The sequence below is a fragment of the Trachymyrmex septentrionalis genome, unplaced genomic scaffold (genome assembly GCF_001594115.1).
Source record: "Trachymyrmex septentrionalis isolate Tsep2-gDNA-1 unplaced genomic scaffold, Tsep1.0 scaffold16, whole genome shotgun sequence".
Taxonomy (NCBI): domain Eukaryota; kingdom Metazoa; phylum Arthropoda; class Insecta; order Hymenoptera; family Formicidae; genus Trachymyrmex; species Trachymyrmex septentrionalis.
This window is the reverse complement of record NW_017304758.1, coordinates 4,946,394-4,970,852: the sequence shown is the minus strand read 5'-3', so window position 1 is coordinate 4,970,852 and position 24,459 is coordinate 4,946,394. Positions and strand designations below refer to the sequence as shown.

At 33.6% G+C, this 24,459-nt stretch overlaps 1 protein-coding gene across 6 annotated transcripts; it reads left to right on the top strand.

Moving 5' to 3' along the window:
• The first annotated feature begins 629 nt into the window (after positions 1 to 629).
• On the top strand, positions 630 to 23,702 carry LOC108746140 (lethal(2) giant larvae protein homolog 1). 6 transcript variants are annotated; one of them, XM_018482708.1, is made up of 16 exons: positions 631 to 1,491; positions 11,884 to 11,981; positions 14,894 to 14,984; positions 16,956 to 17,197; positions 17,522 to 17,660; positions 18,285 to 18,472; positions 18,551 to 18,839; positions 18,908 to 19,667; positions 19,935 to 20,091; positions 20,165 to 20,304; positions 20,372 to 20,888; positions 20,964 to 21,244; positions 21,726 to 21,861; positions 22,114 to 22,313; positions 22,797 to 22,879; positions 23,201 to 23,702. In XM_018482708.1, exons 1-16 carry the CDS (start codon positions 1,408 to 1,410, stop codon positions 23,306 to 23,308), a joined length of 3,513 nt encoding a protein of 1,170 aa, XP_018338210.1. In that variant the 5' UTR covers positions 631 to 1,407; the 3' UTR covers positions 23,309 to 23,702. The 6 variants fall into 6 exon arrangements, with proteins under 6 accessions (XP_018338212.1, XP_018338210.1, XP_018338209.1 ...); XM_018482707.1 differs by having other exon boundaries at positions 22,096 to 22,313; XM_018482706.1 differs by having other exon boundaries at positions 18,258 to 18,472.
• Positions 23,703 to 24,459: the final 757 nt, after the last annotated feature.

Here is a 24,459-nt window from a genome sequence, read left to right as displayed (position 1 = left end):
TGTTATCTTTCCGATTCAATAAAACTGTGTTTTATTGTGAATTTAAAATATGGGCAAATATAGGAAGTATATCAAACATATTACCGTGAAATGAGAGAAGGAAACGGATTTTTAAAAGTGAATTATATATATATACCTTACATTTAACCAATAATTTTTTATTATTTATTGTTGATTTGGAAGTTAGATTATTAATTAATTTATTTTTTTTTATTTTTTTGCAGTGCATTAATAATAGCAATTTAATTTTATGTTATTACAATTATTTAATAGTAATTCTTCTCGAATCAGCAGAATCAATTAATACATATATATACATATATATATATATATATATATATATATATTTATTTACGAGCATGAATAAAGATGTATATAAAGAACTTTTAAAAATAAATATTTTACATTCAAATTGATATAAAAACTTGGATTGGCTACTCCAATTTCAAAATCGGCTACTTGAACGCCACCATTCGGCTACTCCTGACGAAAACTATTTGGCAACACTGGCGACCGAAAGAACTCGGCGGAAACTCGGTGGGAAAGTTAACGCCGACCGATCATCGACACGACCAGACACGACGGCCAACGACGGCGGACGACGGACAGCGGCGGCGCGAAAGACTAGAGAGAGAGAGAGAGAGAGAGAGAGAGACTAAGAGAGACGCGATAGCGAGCGACGTGGAGTGGTCGCGCGCGCACGCCTTCGTTGCTTCGTGCCGTGCCGTGTGTGTTTTATTTCGATGGTTCTGCGTTCCGTTGCGCGTATCGCACGTTTTCGCTCCGGCGCTCCGCGAAACCTGGGCGCCGCCCCATCGTATCTAGATTTCTGGACCGCAATCCCGACTCACGACCGAGCGTCCCTCGAAAAGAAGGTGTATTCGCGAGCAGTGATATACACGCGAGTCGGCTGACACATCGCGATCTCTCGAGCGTGACGAGGACCGTCGTCGCACGTCGTGTCGCAAGCGCGCGCGAGAGAGAGAGAGAGAGAGAGAGAGAGAAAAGGAAGGAAGGAGCGAGTAGAGCGACGGTGGCGCGGGGATGAAAAACTGCCGGACGCGGGTGGATAATACCGAAAGAGACAAGGGACACTGACGTCCGCGGGCGGTGTTATATCGAAACGCGCGGGCGCGCGCGTTCATCGCGAACATAGCTCACATAGCCGACACAGCGTCGGATTGGACGATAAATAACGACGCGGCGTCCTATCTCGTAATCATTCGTAATCGCGCGCGACGTTCATTCAAGAATGCGTTAATTACGCGCGGCCGGCGGTTAAACGTGCGTGTTGGTACTTGCGTGTGACGTGCGACGAGCTATATATCCTCGTGTGGTGCTCACGAGAGAAAGAGATAGAGAGATAGAAGAGCCTATAACGTTGAGCTGGGCTAACGGCGGATCGAGATGCTCAAGTTCATCAGGGGGAAGGGCCAACAGCCCACGGCCGAGCGGCAGAAGCTGCAGAAGGATCTCTTCGCTTTTCGAAAGGTGAGCGTAAGCGAGCGAATGAAGGAGAGGATGAGACAGATACTCGTACCCGCCACCCGGCGAAAAGATTCTTCGCCCACACCCGGTGCGAAATACACGCCTGAATACGCCGCGAATGGGCGCAGAAACGAACGTCGGGCCCCTCGAGGGCGATGTTGCCAGACCAATCTGATCAAAATGATTCGATTCGACTCGATTCGACTTGGTCGTCCGAGAGTGAGAGACAGAGAGACTTCGAATGAATCACTTGGTAGGATTTTCGTGCCTTCTTAGAAAAGCAAAACATTGTTCGGAAATCCTATCGGACAGACAATCGGAAAAAACATGTGCGAAATGCATGTTGCATGTAAGAAAACACATTTTCAATTCAATTCTAACAGAACTAACAAAACTTTTTGTCCTTTTCAATATTTTTGTTGACGAGTTTCAAACCGTAGAACCTTAAGACGCGACATGTGTGAGAACCTTGTTTCTTCATGGCACGATAAATCAAAAATATCTGTCGAAATATAATAATAATTCTTTGGTATTTGTTTCCAGTTCTGTGACTCAGAAATAGTTACTCGAAGTGATTTTTTTTATATCCCAGCGAAAAAATGAAGCTTTAGTTCTTTATTAATCGAGAAAATTCATGTTTACTCTTTTTATTTCTTACATTAAAAAAAATATTAAATTTACATACATAATGATCTCAACTACTTAATAATTTACAATAATTTATAGAACAATCGATAACATGTAATCAATAACGAGTTTTATGTGAATTACTGTAAGTGATTGTTTACAACAAAAAATTACAATGCAAAAAAAACTATTATCCAATTTAAGTTCCTTTCTCAAACTGTCTCTAAATTGTAATTAATTTACAATTTTTACACACGTGTATTCTTGACTTTCGAGCACTATACATTTTCTTACAGAAACATGTTATTGAATTTTACTTAAAAGTTAAATTCAATAACAATAACTTTCACATGAAGGTTAAGTCAACATTATAAAACAAAGCGTACTCGCAGAATCGGAGTTGTTGTAATTAAATACTCATTTATTTTAGGATGAATGAGTAAAATAAAATAAATGGAGTATCATAACTGAAGAAAAAATTTATTTTTATCAACACACAGTATCTCTATGTGCAAGAAAAATATACATTTTATGAATACGAAAAGACGAAAAGGCCGAAAATTCGATTGTACAACACACATGATGATACAGAAGGGACTGTCTCCAGGCAACCATTTTCCTGAAAGGAATTTACCTGGAGTTCTTCAAAGGCACAGATACCATTACTAATATTAAAAAGTATACACAATAGTTTTTAAAAGCACTTAGATTACAAGTTCGGATGGTCATTCATTTTGAAAACATATTGAGCCGTGTAATCAGACGATTCTCACAGATTAATCCTCTTTTTATCAGATTTATTTTTTACAAATGTACATTATTTTATTTTTTTAGTATTATATGTTAACGAAAATAACAATTTCTTCAACGAGTTTATTTATTTTATTCGTCTACTTGTTACAAAAAGAGTAATTTAGTTGCAGCAACTTCTTGATTCTCATCCTGCACGCCTTATATAAGCGTTTACTTTCCCTACACGGATTTAGAAACACGATTTTAAAAACAATATAGAAGCAGAGAGAATAAGATTACTCCAACAAACGTGAATCAACATTTGTGTCGCGAAAAATTTTGCAATTTTTGACCGACGGAAACAGCAGCGAGTGAATCTCTTCGTCTAGACAGGTTTGAGCGATTCGTTTCGCCGGCTATATCAAGTTACTGTCTGTACCAATGGTATCTTTTTATCGTCTGCCTGTATATTCTCCTCTTTTCCCTGCTTGTTGCCCATATACACGCTGCAACGTAGTTTATTTATTCGTCTGCGACTGGCACAATTTTCACAATACGAGCATGCAGCTCGAAGAGCATGCGCTCGCTGCCACTTTCTGCGGTTGATTTATAGACATACAGAAAGATATTTCACATTACAATTGTACAAGTTTAAAAAGCAAAATGTTTCTCATATAAATTGAAGTAAAAAATATCCGATTCGAGAAATGATTACTTATAAAGTTTATAAAGTTGAAAATTGTCTACATTTTTTCTCGGCGTAGAATATAATACGTTGAGAAAAAAAATCAGTTTCATGAAATTTTGGTTCAATTTTCTTTCAAATGTAAGAAAAGCAATCTAAACATTTGTTCATATTACGTTATTCGATATTTTAATTGAGTCTGAAATTGAAATTTAGTTGTGTAACAACTATATCAAAGATTTAGATATTTCAAATGTAAAGATACATAATTCTATTGTTTACATTTTTCGAGGCTTTGCGAAAAGTTGTTTATTTTCATTCGTCTTACATTTCCAATAAAATTGACTCTGAATTACACCGAGAGAATGGCGTTAGAAGTAGATTTTTCATTAATTCCGAGATTTATTACGTATCGACAATACGATTTGTAGTTTAATACCGATTTATTGTGCCGCATAATGGGGTTATTTCGCGTCAGTATTATTACGTCTATCTTACGTTGCTTGAAAAGAAATCGTTGTCGACAAATTGCTGCTTGAAATCTGGCATTAGCGAAGCGTACTAATTTCCTATAAGTAGAATACACAACATGGTGCATTTTTTATAAAATTTGTTTTTTAGTTTTTTTTTATATCGTAAAATCTTTCTGCAAATATATTGTATTCTTGCAAATATATGCTTTTTATTTACTGATTAACCTATGGTTACAAACTACAATTAACCTGACGATAATATAAAAATTGTATTTTTCTATCTGTAATTAATCACGAAACTGATAGTTTTGTAATGAATAACTTTTAAAATCACCACTATAAACTATTAGTTTAGCTTAACCATAGTTAGAAAAACAATTTTTTACACTATCATTAAGTCACGTTTAAAGCCTGAGACATAATTGAAAAGGACAGGCAATGAAGTCTATTATTTCCTGTTTTTATTATCTATGCTTTTCAATTGTATCTCTAACAGTGAAACATGTAAAAAAGCCCATCAGAGTCTACATCAGCTATTCGGATACACAAAAAGTCTTTACTTTTCGTGTGAATGTAACAAAACAAATAAAATATACGTTTCAATTCGGGTCCTTATCAATATAAAATATAAATCGAAATTACATAATTAACGCAATGCATATAAATTCGGTTTTACTTTATGTAAGTTTTATTTTATTGTATAATGTAATAATTTTGATAATCATTGGGCTATTCATTACATAACTAATTTGGCATTTGGATAAAGAAGAACGAACTAATTTGTCGGGAATCATCAAGTTGGAATTTGTGTTAATAATGTAATTTTAATTTATATTTTATATTGATAAGGACTCGAATTGAAAGGTTGAAACGTATATTTTATTTGTTTTGTTACATTCACACGAAAAATAAAGAATTTTTGTTTATCCGAATAGCTCTGAGATGGGCTTTTTTACATGTTTCACTGATAGATTTTTTCAAGCCTCATTATATATATTTGTGTATCTCTAACTCTACACACACATTTCGATATCTTCTCTCTCTCAAAAGTCGAAAATATATCTCGTATCATTTCACCATCGAACAAGAAATAATAGACTTTATTGCCTGTCCTTTTCAATTATGTCTCAGGCTTTAAACTTGACTTAATATGATAGTGTAAAAAATTGTTTTTCTAACTATGGTTAATCTAAACTAATTATTTATAGTGATGATTTTTCTCATCGAGGCAGACGTTCAAAATTTCGTGTTTTATGAGATGTGTTTGTAGAATGTCGTTACTCCGTTAATGTCTTAAACATTTAATCATGCGCGAAAGTATTTGCGCTCAGACGTTGCACTGGCTCGTTAATTCGCGTTATTTATTCATGAACACATTGCACGATTTCATTCGACTGCAGGTATTTTGTCCATCGATCGTGAACGGTCGCATATTCAGTGAGGGACTACGCTTCAAAGCCGACAGCATATTATCTGATGCATCAGAACGTGTTTGCGTACTTACAAAACGCCGCATGAATTTCCATCTAAGAATGCGAACTTGAAAGACATCAACGAAGGAGTGTCATAACGTTACAATTGTTTTAAGCAGTAAAATAACTTCGTAGTACATTTGTCTCTTAACTTCGCTACCGAAATACGGATATGAAAATACTTCTTGTAGCTACATGTGTGAAGAATTTTAATGTTTGCAGATTTCGTACGTATTCAGTATTTGATCGATTTTGACAACGGTAATTTTGGACGATAGCTCACCTATTTCGATAACGAGTATATTTTATCTTGTGATTACAAATAACCGTGTCTATTGTTACCTTTTTTTCTATAAATATTTTCTATAAATTTTCTTTAATTTTATTGATGTAAAAATTTTCATTTATTTTTAGATATTAAAGATGCAATAGTTGATTAACCTAATTCAATTTTTATTGATCAAATTTGTGGTAAAAATTATAAAAAACTTTTTTTTTTTTTTTCAAGGAATGTTAGGATAACTTGCTCATACTTGCGTATTATATTTATTGATGCAAGTAATATATTTTATATCTAGCAATAAGAGTGATATTCACAGTTGTGCAATTTAGAACTAGTCCTAAAAATCACTTTAAATATATGTTGTATAAAAATATTACGAACAATATCTTGTGTCATTACGATAAAATTAATTATTAAATTACAATTTGTTTACAAAGTGACAATTAGACATCTTTTAGATGCTACAGTTTTTTCAATTTTAATTAAATTAGAATAAAATTAAAACTGTAGAGTTTTGTAATTGCCATACAGAATCAATCTCTGAATTGAGTTCCACGAAATCGTTAACATCGCAAAAAAAGTTAGTTTCATAAAAAACGTAGAATTGTTTAATAAGAGGATTAGTAAAAAGTTGGGCTGCTCTCCGAGGAATTTGCTTCTTTATTTATTGTTTAGCATGCATACTTATGGATAAGATGCAGAAGCGGCGAAGGAATGACTATTACTCAACAAGTTATTAGTTAATATGATGAAACAGACGGCATTCGGCTGACAATAACCATTCAAGTGTTACGAAGTCGCGCGATCTTTGTTGAATGCGGCATTGCATTTTTCATTATGCTCTATTAAACGATCGAACAATTGTTTGAGAAGACGAACACAAGGTGCATGCAAGCGAAGGCCCTCACAGCAGATAATTTCCTGCTGTTGGGTCTGTGCAATCTGCAGGAAACGTCAAAACCTCTTATCAGTCCAGCAAGTGACTGGGAATGGCTTTTTCGAATGAATTACGCGGAAATCAACAAGTCAATATTGCACCTGTGTTACAAAAATATGTCATCGTTATTACGTTAAAAAATTCCGAAGCACTTTAAATTTCATCATTACGTAGAAAGGAAGTTATATTGAGATTTAACTGTAGATAGGCCACAATATTTATCGGTTTATAAAAATACGAAAATAATGCGTTCATTTTTTTTTATCATTATACGATGTATAATCTTATGATTATAAACGAAACACGAATTAGCGGAAATTTATTTAAATTGTAATTTCGAAGAAATGATTTAAGTCATTTATAAATAAAATTTGCAGAAAATATAATAGCAATTTTGATTCTAAATTATTGTTCGCCAAAACTACTTATAAATGATAAGCAACAATTTCTAATACATACGAGCGAAAGAGAATTGTTGATGCTTTCCCTTAAGAGTATTCCTAACGCATATTCATTTGCTCGACGTGATGACGCTGTAATGTCGTATGCATTATCGTGAAACCCTATAGCGATTTAACTTCCCGCGCTGTGAATTCTTGAAGAAGTTCCGCGAAGTGGCATGGAGAAAAAATTGTCGAATTTGTGAAATTAGCATATTCTCTTAATATAAAAAAAAATAGTGACAGTAGCACTTTTCATAATTTTACAGTTTCTTATACAAATAAAAAAAGGAGTTTCGCATTTTTTGTATTAAAAAAAAAATTAGTGTATCGTATTTTCAGTTCTGTTTTTTTTAATATAAAAAATGTGGAACTTTTTTATTTTTATATGGAACTATAGCACTATGAAGAGTGTTACTCTGTGTGAATCTGTCATTATTTTTTTATATTAAAAGAATGACGTGCTAATCCCACAGATCCACATAAAGTAAGAATAGTTCGAAAAATTTTTCGTGGTAATTTCCTAATCTTGCATTCTTTAATTCGACGATCAAAATTTGATTTGTCAAAATGTATATTCTTGAATTCATTATACACTATTCTGTAAATGAGATATTTATTAACTCTTTTGAGAACAAATATTTCTGTTGTTGGTTATTAATCTTATTTTAAGATTTTGCAATCTCTTTGTAATGCAAAAACGTTGACTTGTTGATTTTTCTATCGGAAAATTTTCATTTAAATTCAACCGAAAAATTGTTCTATATTACAAAAATAATTTAAAATTTTCGAAATTAATTTTTTTATATTTGGATATTAAAAATTCTCTATCGACTAATATATTTTTTTCATTTTATTGTTATGATTACGAAAGAAGCAGTCCAAGATATTATTAATACGCCACACAAGTCAATATTATTTAATAAGTTAATGTATATACGATTCTTAGAGTACTCGCTGTATCTTACCTAACTCTTAATTCTTTAAAAGTTTGATGATGAACGAAAAATTCCAACAGCGTACAGATAACGAGTGATCACATCGGTATTACGTGCAAATAAAATATGATAAGATCCCGAAGACCTTCCCTTTTTTCGTATTTACTTGGGTGCGTACTTGTAAGTGCATCATTGAATCGATAATATATGTCATATGATAACTTTATCGGAAAAATCAATCCTCAAACACGCAATTTTTCTGATTTAAGTTAAGTAAATAATATACCTATATATATATATTTTTTTAGTTGAAATATAACGGAAAGGATTAGAATTCTTTATTGCTAGAACTTGATATAAACAAATTTTTAATAGATATTTGAGTTTTCAGTCGCGAAGCAAAAGTACAGTTCAATTACCTTGATATTTGTCTGGACGATTTTTTTTTTCTCCTCGGTATGTAAATGATTCGAACAGTTCGAAAATAGCGACATGCGAATAGTGTCCATTCATCGGTGTTTGTTGGTGCTATTTGAGGAGACAGAAAGAAGGGAGAAACCAGCGTAGAAGGTATAGATGAAAAGAAGAAGTCTCTCTATATCGAAGAAGGGAAGACCGTTCGCCAATTTGCGTTTCTCACGCGAATCGTGAACTTGCTTAGCTTCATTCGACGTCGTAAACAACTCATCAATATTTCGCAACCAGTGCAAAATTTTTTTATATTTTTTCCTACATCGAAGTCGCAAAAGATCGACTTCTTATTCTTTAGACATTAAAAAGCTAAGAGAGTAATAGTAAAATCATAAAAATTTGAGTTTTTGCTAGATCTTAGGAAAGAAATATTAGATTACTATTAAGTTACTAAACAATATTAAATAAATATTAAAGCATTATTATAATAAATTACTTGCGATGACTCCTTCAATCGTAGTTGCCACTAAGTCTATCATGAGGCAAAAGAAATTTAATGCATTTTTCTCAAAATCGAATTTTCCTTACTAATTCTTCGTTTGATACTCTCGAGTTTCATTACGAATTTAACTGAAAAGAAGCTAAGAGGGACCCGCGTTTCTTTGTTGCACAGAATACCAGTACAGTGTCTCGCTTTAACTCTCTTTAGGATGTATCTTTCGTAAAGATCGTGTTGAGTACAACTTGCAGGTAGTGACACCTTTTCTCATGGAAATGGTTTTGGAGCCAAGGTCCAGGACCACCGGGTTTTTCTAATCGCAATTCAAGTCGATGTATTGGCGAATTAGGAACGAAATCCTTAAAGGAATTCTTACCAAGATTTATCGAGAATTTATATAGTTTCAAGTAGAGAAATCTTTCCTTACTGTTTATTTACTGAATGAATTGCAAATTCTAGTTTAAGAAAATTTGCGATGACGACAACAGTTTTTTTATCGCAATCTCAGTTTGAATAAAACTGTGTTACCTCGAAGATGTGAATAACATTGCTTTTGCGGAGTTTATACATTCTAATAAATTTTCATTAGAATCTTGATTTGTTATACTGTATTTTTCTTGTGATGAATATGCTACATTATGAAAATGTGATGATGAAAATTTCTACGGCAATTCCAAGTAAAATAAATTCAAATATCAATGTGTTTTTACCTTAATTTTAAGTTTAGTTTTATATTTTATTATTTTTTACAAGATATCTTCTTCGGATTGTGATTTTTTCGCTTAAAAAATTGTAAACATTTTATTATAATTTCTCTATAAGTAATATTAAATATTTTTAGTAAGAGTAGTAGTATCAGGCTCCAAGGAATAAATCGAAAGATATGAAAAAACAGCTAAATGTGAGTCAACACAAGGTCTTCGTGTGATTAAATTCAATATATTTAAAATTCAGTTACAGACGTTTCGATCCTATGGATTGGATCCTCTTCAGTATACATCAAATGCAATCAATAGTAGTGGGTTGATATAAATAGTTAAAAACAGGACATCGTTACACTATTGCTCAGTACAAATTCATAAAAAACAACATCCTTTGTAGCATAATAATAATAATAATAATATATATATAATATAAATATATAAATAATATTTATAATAATATATATCTCGTTAAATACTCAAACTTTATATTTAAAACGTTTATCTAAAATTATATCAATTCGTAAAATGAAATTAATCCGAAATATTTGAAACAAATATAGATGTATGTAGACTTACATTGAACTCCATTTAACGTGATGCATCATTATACAATCTTACAGTACAGAAAAATTATTATATGATGTGAACTCTAGTGAAAGAGTAGATAAAGATTAAATATTTTATTGGTTTTGGATAAAGATCTTGAGAAAATAAAATTTACATTTAAATGACTAACATAATTTATTAATTGCACTTTACACAACCAATTCACAGAAAGTCTTATCTTCATTCATAGCTATTAGTGCTTAATATATTGCTTTAAAACACAATTTTTTTCCGTTCAAGAAGAATCTCTGTATCATTATTCATTCGCTGTACTAATTAATTATACAAAATAAAATCATTACGCGTTGAAAGATCAAGAATCATCTCGGATAAGGAAAAATTGCTCTCCCGATTCTCAACCTTATTTCAAGAATCATTTCGTATATCCGCACACATTTAGATTTGAGAGAGAACGTATGCAGATTTTAGGTTTCTAGGACGTTACTTGCGTATCCCGCGATTCTCGCGAGTGTTATAATTGGCCGTGGGAAGAAACGGAAATATATAAGCGTAGTCCAGGCGAAGTTTACTGACAATAATATTTCATCACTCGAGCGAGTCTTTATTAGCCGCTGGCTGATTTCCGACATTTACCGCAATCAGAACATATATCTTCTCATAGGCTGACGTATACACGCGTGTAGGTATAAACGGGCACGATAAGCCACGTTCGATTAACGGGTATTGTCAAAATCTGACTCATCGCGAGACTCGCGTCAACTAACTCATCGCAACTTTCACCCAAATCAACCATTAATAGTCGTGTCAAGACTTCAGTCCATTCCTAATTATGCCTTAAAGATGCTGAATGATAAAAAATTGAGATGAATGTAATTCAAAGCGTTATTCGCGTTCTTCAAATTTTGGAGGAAAGCAAAAATTCCGAAGTAATAACATGAAAAACTATAATATAATATAACAATGAACATTAATTAGAAAATCATATCAAATATGGGAATGATTTAAAATTAATGCGACTAATACGCGAAACAGTTATTTTTCTTCTAATTACTTCTGTTTCGTAATAATTTATCCTATCCTGTTTTATCATATTTGATATGCAAAACTATTAGGATTATAAAAAAGTATGTAAGTTTATAAACTAATAAACTTTGCACACACATAAATATGTTATGTTATTAACGTATACAATATATTATAACTTGAATATCTGTATATAATATAATAAATAAAAATGAATAATTTACAAAATATTAGTGATGGAATAATATATATTTAATGCATATATTTATGCTGATTTTCTCCGAATTCATATAACTAACAACCGTCTTTTGTGCTTTCGTAATAGTTGATAAATTAATTGTATTTTATAATATTCTTGTAACAATAACTATATTTAGAAATAGAATTACTATATTTACAATGTTTTATATTTATTACAAAATTTCTTTAAATGAATCTAACGAAAACTTTTCGTATAATGTGTGTGAAATTGTGCTTCAAATTGCTTTGTTCTCAAATGATAAACGCAATAAGCAACACGAAAGACAGTTAGAAACATAATTCTGTTTACGACGTTAGGAAATTGATCGAAATCAGCGTTACTAATAGATCTTATTCGTTGCAGACGGTGCAGCATGGTTTCCCGAACAAGCCAACCGCTCTGGCCTGGGATCCGAGTCTGCGCCTGATGATCATCGGCACGGCATCCGGCGCCATCAAGGTGTATCCTTTTGCTTTTCTTACCTCCTCGCCTCCTCGCTTTCTTCCCGTTTGGTATTTATAATCTGGTTCCGAGGCGCAACCGCCAGGACTCAATGATGCGCGTATCGATCTATTAATCCTCTGAGAGGCTGCGTTCCTTGGAAAGAGAAAAAGTACAAGTTCGAATAGCCTAAATTATTTGTTGTAAAAATTAATTGTTACATTATCATTAAAGAGATTTTTTTTATAAAACGCTTAATACTTTATCATTTGATTTTATTAAACGAATACTTTGAATTTTTAGTCACAACTCAACCAAACAGAAAATAAATATTCTCTATAAAATGGAAAGCTATTACTATTATCATAAATATCAGGTCGGTTGTAAATACTTGTTATGACTTTTTTATTGCCACAATAGGAAAATCTGTTTCGTGGTGCCGCGAGCGATTGCTTAACAAAGACTTCATAAATCACTTGCGGTATGTTTTATAAACTTGCACTGTGCTTGGAGCAGGGCATTATTGAAAAAATATTAAATTACACTTCGAATTCACGATGGTGTTTGCGTGTAATAATCTCGAATTATGAGAATGCATTTGTTTCTAATTGAAGAATTCAATGCAGCGGTCTCTCTAACTTACTTTCTTTAACGGCTTCGGGAAAATCGACCTAAGCTTATATATTCTCAATTCTAATTTTATCAACTTCTTGGAGTATCGAATAGACAACTGTCTGTCGCACTAAACTCATCGATTAAGAGAATACAACCGCGTTTTGCATAATACAGAATTCGGTTAAGAGATATCGATTGTTCACGAAAAATGCACATGCAGCATTCGTTCGATCAAAACGTTTGACTTCAAAAAACTGTTGACTAATTTTATTACATGTTTATTTGCAAAGATACGATATTTCGTAACTATTTTACGTTAAGAAGGTCACTAACTGTCGGACAGTGAAAGATTGAAGTTTTCAGCAATTTACAATATTAAGGTCAGCGCGAATTCGATTCTGCAACACTTTGTTAATCTTGATTCTCGACCTTGTCAACGCTTACTTAATTTATAATCTTACGTGTACGCAGAAATTATCTCAACAAACCTATATCAGTTAGAAATTGCATTTATTGTAACAGTTTGAGATCATCGCTAATTTAAAATTTTTCATAACAACTGTAAATAGAAATAGAGCAAACATTTGTATTATTTATCTAGATTCTAGATTATTTATATCAAATGATAAGTTTAAATTGTTTTTTTATTATTTTTTTTTTCTAAAGATACGCAATCTTTGTTTTTATATAAAGATACACAATTTAAATCGTAATTTGGCGTGAATAGTCTCGCTAAATTTAAATCTGTAGTTTATTTTTATCTATCACAATTTTTAAATCAGAAAATTTTATGTTTTAAGAGAAAACTGTATTTATAACTATATTTATAAACAATTTAAGCTTTATTTTTTACGATAGTCTTTTTGTCGACATTATATGTTATAAATTTATATAAGTTTATACTTATATTTTAGAATACTAATTTTCTAAAAATGTATACGATATTTGAACAGTACGTTATCACAATCGAAAGTTGATTATAATTTAATGTAACAAGATAAAAAAAACTACGTAAAGAAAACTATATGTGATCCGAGAATTATAATGTCGATTCGCGGAAAATTACGCGCTTTTAACTTCGTAGTTTATTAAACGGGATGTTAGATCGTAGTGAAATAATCAACACGTCAGCGAGTCTGCAATTTAATGCCAGTTTAATACCGTAACCGCACACACATCGTCGGCAGATGCTTTCAAGGACTACGTAATCACCAGATAATCGTTATTATTTCGCAATAGATATACGTATAGACGATTATCTGTGCGACACACCTAGTCTTCGCTTCAGTGAAACCATCGGGCCGAGTGTACTCGTTTTCCAAACGCTGGTACGTTCAACTATATTTGAACTTAATCACAAACCTCTTGAACTCTTCCCGACTTGAAGCAGCTCAAATGACGATACTTTATCTAGTTTCCGTTTTTAGATTCAACGGCTTTCTACAAACCGGTAGATACGTGTCGTTGTAATGCGCTCGAATAAATCTTTAAAAAATGGACATAGAAATTATTTCAGTTAGAAAAGCAAATTGTGTTTGTAAATTACCATTGCGGTCGCAGAAAATACTAATCGAAAATAAAAAGTAGGTTGATATCTTATGCCAAATAGAGTATATCGCGCTCAATTTTTAAGTTGAATAAAAAAATCTTTATTAATAAATATGTACAAAGATTAGAATTAAAAAAATGATTTAGTACACATTTTATTGAGTCGCGCAGATTTATTGTCTCTATTTAAATTTTCTATATTTTTCAAAATATTTCATCTCCAAATAAATGGGCAGTTACGCAAATCTGTTATTTTGTCAACAAATATATGTCTAAGGATTCGATATGATTGTAATTTAACTGATCTTATTTAAAAATTAGAGAAAGTTTATATAAATTTAATCTTTTTTACTTTAATATGTATACATTAATTTCTTTAAGCTTTTAAAGAGATTCGTAATATCAAATCTTCTATGATCTTTAAGTGGATACTTAAAAAAATAAAATTTAGGTTAATCTCCTTCAGAATCATTCAAAGTAATTTGCGATTATGCAACTGTCCGTTACAGCTCAATGGCATAATTATTTTGCGTCGTTCATCGCGGAATTTACTATAGAATTTGCAAAGTGTGCGCTTATATATGTTCAGCAGCTGTTTCTTCGAATGATGATCCTCGCTGTCAACATATTAAATCGGTCATTTGCAAATCCGAGGTTCGAGGGTCTATTCTCTCGGGCGCGTGAAGCGTGTTCCTGTGTCAGTGTGTTACATATTTATACAATATTATATAACCCCTTCTTTTGTGGGATTCCTTGACTCAAATATCAGTTTCGGAAGGCCAGGCGTAGAGTTCTATGGACAACATTCCGTTGAAAGCGGTGAGAATGCCGTCACGAAGATCGTCGCTCTGCCCAATGAGGTAAGATTTGATGCATTAATTATGATTGTATTTACATTAAATAAAATAACTAATTTTCAAAATCGATTTCTTATCATATAATTCTATGAAGTACTATTTTTTGTACATCAAGGATTAAACAGTTTATTGGTGTTGACCTGAAAAATTCAAATTTTTTGTGTAAGATATGAGAATCTTATTGAGAACTTTACTGATTAGTTTTCATTGCATTTTTTTATCGTTTATATGATCATGTGTATCATATGTCGTGTGCTTTTCTTATATATTTATATTTTTAAATTATTCTTTCCACGATTTACGTAGAAAAGTGCTAACTCGCGGTAATTCTGTTAAAATTGCACGCATCACACCGACAGTAATGCGATACCATGTTCCGCTTATACGATTGCCAGCGGGTTGCATAATCCCGTGCGACACCGTACAATGTGCTCACACACGCGTGTACTGATAAATAATACGGGTGCAACGACATCACGACGGTGCGTCGTAATTAATGTGAAATGCAATTAAAGCCACGACGTAAAATGTGGGAAAAAGACTTTCTTTGCACTTCCGAACGGTCGATTATTCGTTAACCAGCAGACATGCGTCTTGCCAATGTTTAGCAAATGTAGTGATGACGTTAGTGAAATTATCTTAATACATCTCTAATCGAGCATTTTTAAAGATGTTAAGAGGCTCGTCATGTGATAACTAAAAATAAATAATGATACCTACATTGAAATATTTCATATGGAGCTATAATTTTGCACAATTTGTCTCGAGTTGATAACTTGGAATATATATACATAATTTTTCAAATAATATTATTCAAAGTGGTATATTAATAATTAAATCGCAGGTTTTACGATCGCACATCGGCATAAGCACAAACGTTCGTTATCACGATAAGCGTTTCCAAGTAAATTTTGAAGCCGATAAGATAGCAGCCAGTCTATGATACCTATCTAAAATATTACTTTTTATTTAATTTTAAATTTGATTTTTTATTTATTTTGACATTTTACCATAACCAACTGTTTTTGGACACAGTAGTAATAAAAAATTGCTAAATAGAAGAGATGCTTATAAAAGAAACAAATAATCTCAAGTCTGTGACGATTTATTAATTTTTAGAAAAAATATGATTAAATTGCAATATCGTAAGATCAAATAAAATACACAATTTAATTAAAATATTCGATTAGCATTTTTTTTATTGAATTTTTATTGAATAGATATTTATTGTAAAAAATTGAAAAATAATATTTTAGTACTGGAATTCAATTATTATATATATTTTTATAAATTAAAGTCTTTATTTTTCACAGACTTTTAATCGATATTTTAGTATCGATTTTAGCATCGAGTATTTAATCTATTAAATGCTTGGCAAAAAAGGTAAATTAAGTTTACTATTTACTTAATGTGTGTGATGAAGAACAATTTATTATTCTAATTATAAAATGTCTACGGATTTTGTTCTTTTTCCAAAGAATTTTTCATAATTATAACAAATCTGAAAACGGAGTATAGATAAATTTCTCTGATTTTGCGTTTGATGTGAATTGTCGCTTTGTGTATTACGCGCGACAGTTGCAAAATAGAAAAGGTATGAGAGTTGAGAAGTTGTGAGAAATCATGAAATTATGCGAGTATTTTCTCCGTGTAATAATAGAGGTAGAAGAGGGGCCAGCAGCCGCTGTTGATCTTATTGCGAGGCGTTTTATTACTTCCGCCATATCAGAAACACACGTTGGCTTTCGAAGATAAAAACTGTTGTTAAAATTTTCTGTCGGATAAAATGTTAAATAAAATATTTAAAAATATGTATGGAAACAATAGTAATGGTAGAAAGCTTGGAACATCTTTTAAAAAGATGTTTGCAGGAGTTAAGTGAAAAATACTTCCAAGAATGCTTTGTCCTGTGAAGTATAATGCTTCATTCCGATTAACAGTTCTATGATCAGTTTTTTGTATCGTATTTTGCAGGGTCGCGTGGTGTCCTTGTGTGACGACAATTCATTACATTTATGGGAGATTAACAGAAATTCCGTGGTGGAAACAAAGACATTATCGTTGGAAGGGAAATTGAAAAAAATTTCCGCAATGTGTCTCGAATCTAGTGGGGAACATCTCTTATTAGGAACGGAAGGAGGCAACATCTATTTACTGAACTTGAAAACTTTCGTCACCCCGGAGAATATTATTTATCAAGATGTTGTGATGCAGAAGTAAAAACAATTAGATTAAATTATCTATCATAATCTAATTAAATTTTTATCTACTATATTTTGATATAAATGCCAACAAAATTATGGAAGTTTATCGTCGTTTATCATCAATCTTATAGAGAAGATTTTATTGTCGCAATTTTATAGGATTATAAATCAAAATTTGATCAATCTGATTATCTCTAAAATAGTCGAAGTATCTTTGAAAAAAGCATTATATTTAAAAGAATATAATAACTTTAAATTTTAAATTAAAAGTTATTTAAAACCAGAAAAAAAGAGTTACTTTATGTAAGATCATTAAGTTGTTTTTGTGTTGCATAGCGTTCCGGAAGACTACAAGAAAAATCCAGGAGCGGTCGAAGCCATAGCTGAGCAGCCAGGGCACCCGGATAACATCCTGATTGGGTATAATCGAGGTTTGATGGTATTGTGGAACAAAGCTACTCCAGGAGCTCAGCAGGTAAACCTTTATATTCATTATATCTGTACGTATACACAACTACACTTTGGCAAATGCAATAGTCACACGCTGTAACGCTTACATGTTTTTCGCAAAACAACACACAGTGTGGGTCAGTATTTAATCCTGCTAGCCCATTCATTTCCGATACATATTTACAATTGAATTTAAATTAATTATTATTACATTTTTTAATGTGATTATTATTAGATAAAGATTTGTCGTATTTTAGAAATATATATTTAAGTTGATTGTGTGGAATTGATGAATTCATGGAATTAAATAATGTTAGATATGAATATTATTAGATTAAAACTAAAACCTATACTTTTTTATATATTTTTTTAATAGAAACTCTCATATTACTATCTGTAATAGAGATATCTATTTATTCTGAAAAGTTCTACTATTTTAAAGAATAAATTGAAAATATAATTAGTCTTAATTTAATAACTTTTGTGGCTATTTAAGAAATGATAATTGATTAAAATGGAGTCGAATAGAACAGCAGGATTAAGAATGAATTGTGAGATGGTATCGCTCGTTCTGATTGTCGTTTGTGTCTTTGGTGGTCTTTGGTGGAACGTGTACGCGCAGCTGATGGGTTTGTTTTCGCGTGCGCAGACATTCGTCTCCACGCAACAGCTGGAATCGGTCCATTGGATATCCGAGAATCGCTTTGTCTCGTCACACAACGACGGTTCCTATGCGTTTTGGAGCCCTGGTAGCGACGCCGTGCCGGAGCCCACGACACTTTACGGGCCGTTTCCGTGTAAAGCCGTCACCAAAATCCTCGTGTATCCTACCGCGGAGTAAGTAATTTCGCGATCAGACATATAATATGTCTCCCTTTCTCATTTCTTCACGAATTCAATTGAGCTTTTCCATAGACATGGCGAGCTCGTATTATTCTCCGGTGGTATGCAACGCGCCAGTTATGGAGACAGACATACAATCACTGTCATGACCAAGGAGAAACATTTGGTTTTTGACTTTACGTCTAAAATTATCGACTTTTTCACCGTCTTCCCTAAGGAGGAAGAAGAGAACAATGAGAACCCTATCGGTCCGGAAGCGCTTATAGTATTGGCTGAGGAAGAATTAGTAGCTATAGATTTGACCAATCCCGAATGGAAGATGATGGCTTTGCCCTATCTAGTATCTCTCCATGCGAGTTCGGTGAGTATATTGAAATAAAAGTAACAAAATTATAATAGATTCGTAGTACAAACTCTTTCATATTATAGGTGACTTGTTCCCAACATGTGCCTAATGTATCCGAAGAACTTTGGGAAGCGATCGTAGCAGCCGGTAAAGCGCAGACCGAGCATCTTTATTCAGACAAGTCGTGGCCCATCGACGGTGGCATAATCCTCTGCCAAAAGCCAGCGAATCCTGACAAGCCTAGAAACAAGGACCTGCTACTTACTGGACATGAGGATGGCACTGTCAGATTCTGGAATGCGTCCGACGTTGCTCTGACCCCTTTGTATAAATACAACTCGTCGATCTTATTTACTGGTGAGCATTTGGACGTTCTCGAGCAACCTCCAGAGGACGACGAGGATGAATGGCCGCCATTCAAGAAGGTGGGAATCTTCGACCCATACTCTGATGATCCGCGACTCGCTGTGAAAAAAGTTCTCCTCTGTCCGTTATCCTCGACGTTGATGGTCGCCGGTACAGCTGGACACATTATCACTGCTACCATCTCTTCGGAACCGACCAATAAAGAGATAAAAGCCGTAATAATGAATATTGTCAATGATCGCGACGGATTTGTGTGGAAGGGTCACGATCATCTGCCGCCGAGAAATACGAGTATATCATTCGCGGTTGGATTTCAACCACAAAGTCTTCTACAGTTGTACCCACCGGCCGCCGTTACGGCGTTAGCGTTACACAGCGAATGGGGATTACTTGCCGCTGGAACAGCACATGGACTTGCGGTCTTTGATTACACCAGGTCGAAAGCCGTCAGTGTCAAATGCACGCTTAATCCAAATGGTATGTGAATCTGCAGTAAAACAAGATAACTTTTTTCAGCAACTCAATTCAACTTTAGATATTGTTGGGAAATAGTTCTACTTTAAATTATAATAACTTTTTTTATGTAATTTCAAATTGAGATAAATCTCTTCTCTTTCTCTCTCTAGAGAGTGAAAGAAAAATTCTTTATGTCTATTTATACTCAAAATAGACATTTCTGTGTAAAATTAGTTTGTTTTTTATATCAATATCTTGAATAAATATAATCGTTTTAACGTTTTACAGATCTTTCCGGTGCAGGTGACACTCCTATCTCCCGACGTAAGTCTTTCAAAAAATCTCTTAGGGAATCTTTCAGGAGATTGAGGAAAGGACGTTCGCAACGTCGAGCAAATGCTAATAGTCCTACACAAAATCCTGCACCGGAGAAAAAGAAAGACAGGTGAGTTTAAATCAAAATATTAGATTAAATTACGAAGAAAAAGCCATTTGTAATTATTAAACTATAATCGCAGCGTTGCATCTTCACCGAGTGGCGATCCATCATCAACGGAATTAAAACCGGTGGAGAGACAAGTGGAAGCGAGACCAGTTGACGATGCTCTAGGCTCTATGGTTCGGTGCTTGTACTTTGCCAGAAGTTACATTATTAGTCGTTAGTATCTTTTTGTAAATATGTATAATGTCAGCGACAAATCACAAAAATGACTTAAAATTTGTAGTACAAAATACAACACCCACACTTTGGGCGGGCACCAACAACGGCACGGTTTACGTCTTCACGTTAGCTATACCAGCCGGTGTGAGAAGAACGGAAGAAGACGTCAACTGTACACTGGGCAAAGAAATACAATTGAAGCATCGTGCACCCGTAATTGCGATCACGATTCTTGATGGATCCAGCGTGCCGTTGCCGGAACCCTACGAAGCCGAAAAGGGCGTGACAGCTGGACCTGATATGACTTCCACGCACAGAGTCGTAATTGCTAGCGAGGAACAGTTTAAGATTTTTAATCTTCCGTCCTTGAAACCGTATTGCAAGTACAAATTGACCGCTCACGAAGGATCCAGGGTACGAAAAACAGGATTCGCCAAGTTCTGGTGTTACGTCGAGCCAGCAGGAACTCACGAGGAAACTTGCTTACTTTGCCTAACGAATCTTGGTGATTGTCTGGTACTGAGTATACCGGAACTGAGAAGACAGTTGAATGCTGCTGCAATCAAAAGAGAGGACATTAAGTTAGTTCTGTTTTTTATATCTCGCGTCTTAAACGTTACATATTTGAGAGTTAACGTGTATCTTTTGTTTCTTAGTGGTATTTCTTCCTTGATATTTACAAAAGCCGGAGAAGCGCTGTATCTTCACTCGAGTTCGGAACTCCAACGAATTTCTCTGTCGACCGCGAAGATGACAAAGGCGCATTGCGCGCTTAATTTACCACCGCATGCCAGATCGTTCGCGGTAAATACTAACGAAGTTGCGCAAGAGCAAGGTGTTGTCGAAGGTGCACCTGAAACCGAAGGGGAGACGCAGGAAAGTCAACCACCAACGGCGGCAAACAGAATTATTACGGAAAATGGCGTAGTAAGTGCCAGTGAGTATTAAAAATCCATATATTTTGACGCGAATAATCTAAAGCAGTGATCAGATTTAGTTACAACTTTCGGCCCAATTTTTAGCTGCTTTTGAAGCAAAGTATCGAAAAGTCTTAATTACTCATATTCGATAAACTCATTAAAACGCGAACGGGGAAGGGAAGGACAGTGCAATGAAAATCGGATTGAAAATAGTAACGAAACCCGACCACTGATCTAAAGAGATAAATATTTTTTTTACACATCGTAATAGAATACACCATTCGGCTTCTGTGTAAACGCGATTGTATATGTGTAACCGCTTGGCATATCTTGTATAACCCGCATATACATGTGTGCTTACCCACGTGTTTCGATCCTAATCACAACTACCATTTATGTCAAACCATTACTACCATTTATGTCGATTAACGATATAGTAGGGAATGTTGTTATTCGTAATAGTGCCGTTTAGTGTCGATGTGAACGCATGTCTTTTAGCTGGAGAGGAAGAATCTCCGAAGGAACCGTCGCTGCGACCAGCTACAAGTAGTATAGATGTAAATGGAGAAGACGACCGTCAGGATTTAAGTTCTATCGGAGATATTACGATCGACAGTGTTAAAGATCATTTGCTGTAAGTTCAGCTGACATTATCAGATATTTTTTTTATTTGTTATTTGTTTATGTACAATAAATTTTATTTCAATTGTAAATTTAGTGAATTGTAATTTTTAATTAATATCACTTCGTGTACATAGATGTTTAATTTGTAAAATGTATTATTGAACATACTACATGGCTTGATAATTTATTTCGCCGCTATGTTTAATTAATACTAGCATTTCGATGTACTTGCCATTTTTGGCAGTAACAGTCCACTTTTCAGAAACGCGACATCTTCCGAAGATCTCCATAATCGTTTGGCAGGACTTAAGATGGAGGTGACTTCACGAACTTCCGAGATATCCACTCAAAATCAATCCCTAGTGGTGAAAACGACCACTGTGGTTACACAAACCACGAATAGCACGACCGCTAATGGCGAAGTCGAGACGAGTCAAGCGAATGAAACGCAACACGTAAACAGTGAGTGAAATCGCACAATCGATCTAGATCTCTAAAATGATTATTATTCTATTTAGATCTGATCATCGGACTACCAGATTGACAATTCGTAAAGAGATCGACCTTTGAATATTTTTTGTAATATAGCTTCTTACATACGAACGGTTTAATGCGTGAGAGATTTTTTTTATATCAACGTATTTTACTCATTTTTCAGAAGCACTAATTGACAGACTCGACGAATTACAATTCACACCTCAGGTAGCACGTGATGGTTCATATCATGTTTTTATATACGATTCTTAAACGTATATAAAATGTTATAACATTTAGGAAATGCACATAAGACCAACATGTGCTACTTGGAACATTACATACAATTAATCTTTCGTCTTTGTCTTTCGATAATTTTCATTTTATTTCTTCTGCCTTTACGTTATTTGCTTTTATTATTATTTTTTTTTTTCATTATTTTTTGTTTGTGGCACTTATTTTATTGCGTAGGCACTACAGTAGAGCGAGAGATACGCAGCGGTATTGAGACAACAACGACACACGCTACCATCACTCTGCCCCCGAACGTCGAGGTCAGCAAACGGCACTGAATATAAAATTATAATTAATTAGTGTCGACCGTTACCACGATAATAATCTCATGTTTATGCTTTAGTACCTTGTCGTTCGTCATTAGCCAATTGATCTTTCGCTACTAAGTGCATCAGCTTTTCATTCATTTATTTTTGTTAATTAATTCCTCGCTCTTCCCTTCAAGCGATATTCATTAACAAACAACAGACAACATTAACATAAATGTAAAGCTTTTTTTAATTACTAACTAGAAAGAATTTTACTATTTTCTATCAAGAAATATCTCTATTGAACGATAAATAATTGTTTAAATATTCCAGATTAATGCCGCGGATTTGGCCAATTTGGAGGTCACCACGACTACTGTGACTACTACTACAGAAAGGTCCAAGGCACCGTTGGCTAGGCCAGAAGAAGTCGGTTCGTAGGCCTGTTCCATATCGTTTTTCCATGCTGACCATGCATCGATTTCGTGCTCCATTTACAAGAGCCATTAATAATTAGTTACTTTTACTGAATAAACGTGTACACAGCGGCGATATAGATAGGATTTATATATCATAGATTTTTTTAAGAAATTTAGATTTCTATGCAACATTTCAGCGATGATCATTTGCGCCGCGCGAGCGACGAGTGATCAATTTTTAATACGAATTTTACGCATTTTCATTGACATTTACATCATTGTATTCCACTTGAAAGTGTTCCAATGAATAGCTTTTGGAATTGATGGGAATCAATGATTTTTAACGAAAATAGGCCTAGAAAATATTTTATTTATGATATAAGAAATACAAATCCTCATTATGCTTTTTTTAAAAGTAAAAATTTTTAAATTTTTATTATTGATGAGAAGACAGTTTTATGGAAGAATATCGTATCAAAAAATATAATTTTAGAATAAATTAAAACGATTTTTATCACGAGGATTAACTTACCGTTTTGCATGGCTGATTTTAACTTGTTCATTAATTTAATAATGAACCCTGGTGCATGTTATATAATCAGTATAATCGTAGAGTTTTAAAAAGGATTATAGTTTATTGAGAGAGATAGGGAGAATGATGAAACACATCACAAACCATGAATTGTGGCAGCCTTAAATTTACTGTTATTTTATATTTTTTTAATTATTGAAGACATGCGACACATCCGCATTATCCGCAGTATTTGAAACGTTTTAAGCGTCTTGTTATAGTTTTTCGCAAAAGTATAGTGCGATAAAGATGCTTTGAACATCAAAAAAATATAGCTACTTAAGTAGAGTTATATATTTGACGAACAAGCGAGGAGATTAAATGGCTTAATCGAAGGGTAAAATCTGTCGATGGCCATGATGTAGGGAGAACGCGTTGAAAAGTATATTTTTTATCAATGTTGCTTAATCGTTAAGTTTCCTCTCTCTTCGCATTATCGAAGAGTGTGTCACCGTACGTTCGAGGGATTCCTCGAATATTCGGAAACGCTTAACGTACTACATAATATTGACATAGTTATTTTATTGTTGCATTTATCCGCAGTCTTTTTCTAGAACGTAATAGTCGCATGAATAGTCTTTAATGATAGACTATTGCAAAAT